This window comes from Asparagus officinalis, chromosome 8 (genome assembly GCF_001876935.1).
Source record: "Asparagus officinalis chromosome 8, Aspof.V1, whole genome shotgun sequence".
Classification (NCBI taxonomy): domain Eukaryota; kingdom Viridiplantae; phylum Streptophyta; class Magnoliopsida; order Asparagales; family Asparagaceae; genus Asparagus; species Asparagus officinalis.
The window spans coordinates 2,986,525-2,993,770 of record NC_033801.1 but is presented as its reverse complement, the minus strand read 5'-3'; the positions used below and the strand labels follow the sequence as shown (position 1 = coordinate 2,993,770).

Here is a 7,246-nt window from a genome sequence, read left to right as displayed (position 1 = left end):
GCACCCCCAACCCCCCCCCCCCCAAAAAAAAAAAGAAAAGTAAGAAAAACAATCCCATAAATGATACGGGTGTATCTTCTATTCGAAACTTAGTAATCCTTATGGGAGCTTGAGGATAGCTGATTCTCATGGTAGCTTGAGGATAGCTGATTCTCATGATAGCTTGAGGATAGAGGTGTAAAACAGCACAGTGGAACACAGATTGAAGCGTGGAACGAGATGGCGAATCGAAGAATCGAAGCATCCAGTTTTCAGCCCATGAGTCGACTCATAACAGTCATGAGTCGACTCATCAGGTTGAATTAACTCATGCCTGTCATGAGTCGACTCACGAAACCCAGCCGTTTGTCACCAGTATCTGACGAGTCGACGCATCTCAGTCATGAGTCGACTCATTGCTCATTTTGTGTTTTATCCAGTTTCGAACGAGTAGACTCATCTCAGTCGTGAGTCGACTCATCGAAGGTTTCCTGGTTCGTTTGGGTTTCTGTTTGCATGAATTCATGTTGGGTTTGGGCTTGGTTATTTACCACTTTACCATCTACGTTGTTACACCTATATAAGGGATTGTTTAGGGTTTCTAATTAATCAAATGTAATCAAAGTGAGATTCTAATCAAGAGAGATTAGGGTTTAGAGAGAATTAAGAGCTTGTTCTCGATTCTAGTGAGATTATGAGAGAGTGATTGTAATCTTTTCATACTCATAATCTAGAGAGAGTATTTTTCTTCGTCACATACTGAATTGTTCTTGTGTTTCTGTCATCCTCTTCTCAATCCACCTTTGATAATTCCGTGATCAAATGTGCTCGCACGGCGAATCGTATCAAGTTGGTATCAGAACGATCAGATCATGTGAAGGGGGCATCTTGTGTATGGTCCTGACTCGATCGCAATACAAGAAGCTAGGCGAGATCCTTATTTCATTGGAAGTAGTCCATGTTTTAAGAAAGAAGAAGATGGCTGAAGGAGACAATTCAGCGAGGATTGATGCATTAGAGAAGCGGATCGAGACGATAAGGTCTACTCTCACACAACTCGTCAGTCTTATCCATGGAGGTGATAAACAATGTGAATCTTCTTCAAAGTCTAAGAAGAAAATTGTGGAGTCCGATGTGGAGAGAGTGGATTCAGATCCCGACAAGGAGGAGGAGACCGTTAAGGTTGCGTTGCATCAAGAGGGTAAGAATTCTTACTAGAACCTGAAGATTGACTTCAAGGTGGAGATTCCTGTTTATGATGGGAGTGTCAATGTGGAGAAACTCGATGATTGGATCGAACGTATGGAGATGTATTTCACTCTCTACGGATATTCGTCCAAGGAGAAGATTGAGTTCACGACTTTAAAGATTTTAGGGTACGCGTTAATGTGGTGGAAATCCTACTGCAAGTAGGAGAAGAAGACGGTGTCGTGGAACAAGTTCAAGGAGTTACTAAGAAAGCAATTCTACCCGGTGGGATTCCTTGAAGAACGTTGGTACAAGTGGTACGGTTTGCGCCAAAGAGTCAATCAAACCGTTTAAGAATACACCACGGAGTTCCAGTAGCAGGCGATGATCCTCAACATTGCGACAAAAGAATATTCTGTGTTTATGAAGTATATGGCGGGATTGAGCGGTTACATCCTGAAGGAGATGAAGTTATTCACGGTCAAGACTATTGCAGAAGCGAGCGTGAAGGCTATTGCCATTGAGAGCAAACAGAAGAAGGACAACAAGACTAAGGGAGACTTCAAACAGACGGGAGGCGAGTCTAGTGGTTCTAAATATAAGGAAGAGAAGAAGGGTGATCCAGGGAAAGCAGAACTGATTTGTAGTCACTGTGAGAAGACAAAGCATGTTGCTGATCGGTGCTGGGAGAAGTATCTTCATCTCAAGCCAAGAGGAATGAAGAAGAATGAGGAGAAAAAAAGCATATGTGATAGCTTAAGGTCCGAAAGAAGTCCTGGGGATGACAGAGCCCAGTAACAGTCTTAACCTTATGGCGAGGAGACATGCCACGAAGGAGGACGATGACCGAGAGAACAACTCTTTGTGCTTAAGTTACAAGTGAAGACTAGTTTGGTTGATGTTATAGTTAATCCGGGCAGCGAGAAGAATTTGATATCCGAGGCCTTGGTTCAGAAGCTGTGTCTAAAGACGGTCAAGCATCCGAAGCCCTATCTATTGGGGTGGATTCAGAAGGAGGAGAGACTGAGTGTAGTTGATCAATACACTGTCAGATTTGCGCTCCACGAGTCGTATATTGACTAGGTCATGTATGACGTAGTTTCATTAGATGTTTGTCAGATTATACTGGACAATCCATACTTATGGGATAGATATATGATCTACGAGAGGCGGGCTCAGAAGTATACATTCACCAAAGGCGGTGAAAAGTTTATATTTCGTTCGGCGTCTCTTCCGAGGGATAAAAGTTTGGGGACGGTGACACGAGCGAAGAGGCTAATGAATACAAGCAAGAAGTTTGTCTCGCTGTGCATTAGACTTTCAGAAAAACAATCAAAAGAGGATTGCATGTTGGAGCGAAAGACAACTACGATAAGATAAGGAGCGAAGGAGTCGTTTCTAGTTGTACGTCACTATCAAGTTCCTAGCAAGGCCAGGTGGTGCAGAAAAGATAGAGGAGCTCGAGAGTTTCCTCAGCTGAAGTTCTAACTTGAACGGGACTTCAAGTTCCTAAAGGAAGGACCATGATACGGGTATATCTTTTCTTCAGAGCTTAGTGATCCTCATGGGAGCTTGAGGATAGCTGATTCTCATGGTAGCTTGAGAATAGAGATGTAAAACAACACAGTGGAACGTAGGTTGAAGCGTGAAACGAGACGCCGAATCGAAGAATCAAAGCATCCAGTTTTCAGCCCGTGAGTCGACTCATAACAGTCATGAGTCGACTCATTAGGTTGAGTCGACTCATGCCTATCATGAGTCGACTCACGAAACCCAACCGTTTGTCACCAGTCTCTGACAAGTCGACTCATCTCAGTCATGAGTCGACTCATTGATGGTTTTGTGTTTTATCCAGTTTCGGACGAGTCAACTCATCTCAGTCGTGAGTCGATTCATCGAAGGTTTCCTGGTTCGTTTGGGTTTCTGTTTGCATGAAATCCTATTGGGTTTAGGCTTGGTTATTTACCACTTTGTCATCCACGTTGTTACACCTATATAAGGGATTGTTTAGGGTTTCTAATCAATCAGATGTAATCAAAGTGAGATTCTAATCAAGAGAGATTAGGGTTTAGAGAGAATTGAGAGCTTGTTCTCGATTCTAGTGAGATTGTGAGAGAGGGATTGTAATCTTTTCATACTCATAATCTAGAGAGGGTATTTTCCTTCGTCACATACTGAATTGTTCTTGTGTTTCTGTCATCCTCTTCTCAACCCATCTTTGATAATTCCGCGATCAAAGGTGCTCGCACGGTGACTCGTATCAATAAAACACACCACGCAATAAAAAAAACCACTTAGACCAAAAAATACCTCAGATTACTCCAAATGTCATATTATGTGTAGGGTTAAAGCTAGACAACTTCATATTATCCAAGTGTGGACAGTGTTGGTCTAAATAGAAACTGGGGCCTCCCAATCGAAAATCTCGCATCATCGGACATGACGTAATACACATGGACTGCCTAGAAACAAAAAAGCCAACAACTTCGACACACTTGTAATGATGTATGAAGGGAGATTAAACAGCTTCAGAAAAATTCCGAAACATTGATTTCAACAATAGAAGATACATGGACAAAACATGTTCAAATCCTTCAAATTTTCATTTCTAGATAGTTAATTCAATAGTGTATGGCATCAAATGATATAATTTTCAAGAATAAACACATCCGCATTTTGATGCTATCAATTGTAAGCCTATCTCAGCTCTTATTTCTAGATGTTTGAAATCATGTATTGCTGATCATAATAAAAAAGGTACGAGATCTTGCAAAGTACATATTAAGATGAAACGAGCCAGCAAGAATAAAAAAGAAACAAAAATTTCTCGCGTTGCCAAACTGGAAATGATTTTTATCCCGATCTCAAGATTTGGTCCCCCAAAAAAAAACATATTATACATGTCTAGGATCAAACAAGAGGATTGATAAAATGTCAAAACCCTAGCTAGAAAATCACAGAGAAATAGCATAGTACGAAAACTTCGTCTGGAAATGATCTCATCTACAATCCAAACCTCCCAACAAAAAATCCCAATTTGGCTGCAGAATTCTCCAACGATGATAGGGATCGAGGATGGTTCCCAGATTTAGATACAATAATGCGATGTACAAAACATCGGAAACTTTAGAAACAAGATGGAATCAAGAAAACACCGCTATTACAGTAGCTTACAGATCAGATCGCGATCCTTCGCCAAAAATTTCAACATCTTACAAAAGTAAAGTATCAAAATCGAAAAAGTTTGTAGCGTAATGATTTTACCTTGAATACAGAGCTCCTTCTCTCTTTAGATCCCGCTCGCCATTGAAAGAGCTTCAGCTGGAGAGAGAGAGCTCAGAAATAGAAATCGAAGAATGAATGAGAGAAGAGAGAGAGAGCGAGAGAGAGAGAGAGAGGTTGTTGATTGAGTTCGAAACAGAACTAAATGGGGTTTGGGTTTGGGATAAGAACTGAGATTGGGCCGATTTTTTGGCAGGCCCCTCATCTGATGACCAAAGGCAAGAGATCATGGGGGGCAGAACATTGATTTTTCTTTCCTTCTGAAGTTGCACGTCTGTCATGGAGAAACATTGTACGTGGTGGCTTTTGATTGGTGGATACAATGGTCAAGTTATCGGTTGTAGTGTCGGTGGAAGAACATAGCTTTTCGGTAATTAAACTGTCATTAACAAAATCTTTAATATTTCTTTTTTCAATTTCGTTTGTTGATGTGTCAACTAAGTTTTTTGGTTCTTTTATCTTTGGTAAAATAGCCAAATTGGTATATTTTTTCGAGGCTTAGTAACATATTGATATATTTTCTTTTAGTTTTGTTAGATTGGTATATTTTTTTAACTCCGGCGTTATATAGGCCTTAAATTTGACCGGAGTTACTGTTCCGGCCAGTGCTGATGGGATTTTTTGCATAAAACCCCCTCATCAAATACAGTTTCTTGCTCTTAACCCCCTCCCTCCTCCTCCTCCTCCTCCTCCTCTTCAACCTTCCACTCTCCCTCCTCCTCCTTATCCTCTCCCTCCTCCTCCCTCCTCATCCCTCTTCCCGATCCCCTCCATCTTCTCCTCCCCCTCCCTCCTCTCCTCCTCCTCCTCCTTCGGCCCTCTCCACCTCCGCCCATTCTCTGTCGCCACCTCCCTCTCTCTCTCTCATCCCCTCCCTCCAAATCCCTCCGCCTCTCCCCTTTCAAATTATCAAACTTGATTTTTCATGATCCCTAGTTGAATTGAAGAAGCAGGGCTCGTGTTGCATGCAATTGACCAACAAGACTGATCAATATGTGGCCTTCAAGGTAACTAATTTATGTGTTTTACTTTGTATTCTCCTCAAATGTTACTCTCTTAGCAGTGCCTCTTTTAAAGAAAATAAATGTTTAATGTCTATTTCCAATGGCCTATTGGCAATGCTTCACGTTTCTTGCTTCGGTTTGTAGGTTAAGACCACCAATCCTAAGAAATATTGTGTACGACCTAATGCGGGAATTGTTCTCCCTGGGTCAACATGCAATGTCACTGGTATATGTCTTCTTATTTGTTTCGTGTAGTTTCAAGTCTTTGGTATGCTTTTAACATGCAATAGTCTATATGTCATATTCGCATCCTTTAACATGTAATAATTCTTGCTTTAGCAATACTTTGTGATGGGATTGTTAGAGTTTCATTGTTAGTTAGTAATCCCTTGAATGAATATGCATTATTCTTGTTGTTTTATGTTTAGTTACAATGCAAGCTCAAAAGGAGTCTCCACTGGACATGCGATGTAAAGACAAATTCGTCCTTCAAAGTGTTGTGGCTGAGCATGGTGCGATGTCGAAGGACATAACCCCTAAAATGGTACACTCTTTGTTGATACCTTTTGACTAATAATTATTTTTCATTTCATTTATTTGGAACTTGTATGGTTATTGTTGAATGCTTTGCGTTTTAGTTCAATGAGAAGTCCTCAGAGGTGATTTGTTCTTTTCTCATCATTTAGTATATGGAACATCCTGTGATGCAAATGAATTTGCCTTTGCTAATTGATTGTAAGACAAATAAAAGAGAACCAATGTCATCTAGTATCATGAAAGCTCCAAGACATCAACAAGGATAATGCCATTGATGTTGTTTGTTTGAGATAGATGGTTTGTTATATTCGCAAGCCCTTCAATTCCACATTTTCAACTATACGTGTTATCTATAATGCACTTCATGTAACTTTCTGATAAATTTCAAAGGGTGTTATATTTGTTCTCTGTTTATTGAATTTGCACTTTCTTGTGTTCTGTAAATGATGTCAACATGACCACCATGACATGATAAATTCTTTATATGGTACGGCATGGACACTTTGTCATGGTTATGCATAATACATGTGATAAGTTTGGTGCATGCATGGGTCCATGCATAATGCACATCAAATCATGATCAAGGACATGAATCTCTTAAGTAGAAGGGAAAAATAAAATCAAAACCTTATCTATCTAAATTCATATTGCTAATCGGTTATCTGAGTCAAAGCAAAAAAAGAAGAGAAAAAGAAAGAAAGAAAGAAAGAAAGTCCTGACCAATACTTCAACATGAATGTTGTTAGCCTCATGTTGCTTCAGATTAGTGGGAGGGGAGGAGAGAGAGGGAGGCGGCAGTAGAGAATGGGCGGAGAGGCGAAGGGATTTGGAGGGAGGGGAGGAGAGAGAGGGAGGTCACAGCAAAGAATGGGCGGAGGTGGAGAGGGCCGAAGGAGGAGGAGGAGGAGAGGAGGGAGGGGGAGGAGAAGATGGAGGGGATCGAGAAGAGGGATGAGGAGGGAGGAGGAGGGAGATGATGAGGAGGAGGAGGAGGGAGAGGGGGAGGTTGATGAGGATGAGGAGGAGGAGGGAGGGGGGTTAGGAGCAGGAAACTATATTTGATGAGAGAGTTTTATGCAAAAAATCCTATTAGCACTGGCCGAAACAGTAACTCCGATCAAATATAAGGCCTATATGGCGCCGGAGTTGAAAAAATATACTAATCTGACAAAGCTAAAAGAAAATATACTAATATGTCATCAAACCTCGAAAAATATACCAATCTGGTCATTTTGCCTTTTATCTTTTCTTATATC

At 40.9% G+C, this 7,246-nt stretch overlaps 1 protein-coding gene across 2 annotated transcripts in view; it reads left to right on the top strand.

The window, feature by feature from the left end:
* Positions 5,299 to 7,246, top strand: part of LOC109822535 (vesicle-associated protein 1-1-like) — a 14,832-nt gene continuing 12,884 nt past the window's right edge. The window contains exons 1-3 of one of the 2 annotated variants that reach the window (XM_020388754.1): positions 5,299 to 5,456; positions 5,598 to 5,679; positions 5,882 to 5,997. In XM_020388754.1, the coding sequence (XP_020244343.1) occupies positions 5,415 to 5,456; positions 5,598 to 5,679; positions 5,882 to 5,997 (240 nt within the window). In that variant the 5' untranslated portion in view covers positions 5,299 to 5,414. Of the gene's footprint in view, positions 5,457 to 5,597; positions 5,680 to 5,881; positions 6,224 to 7,246 lie in introns of those variants that run through there. The other variant, XM_020388753.1, reaches the window with a different exon arrangement.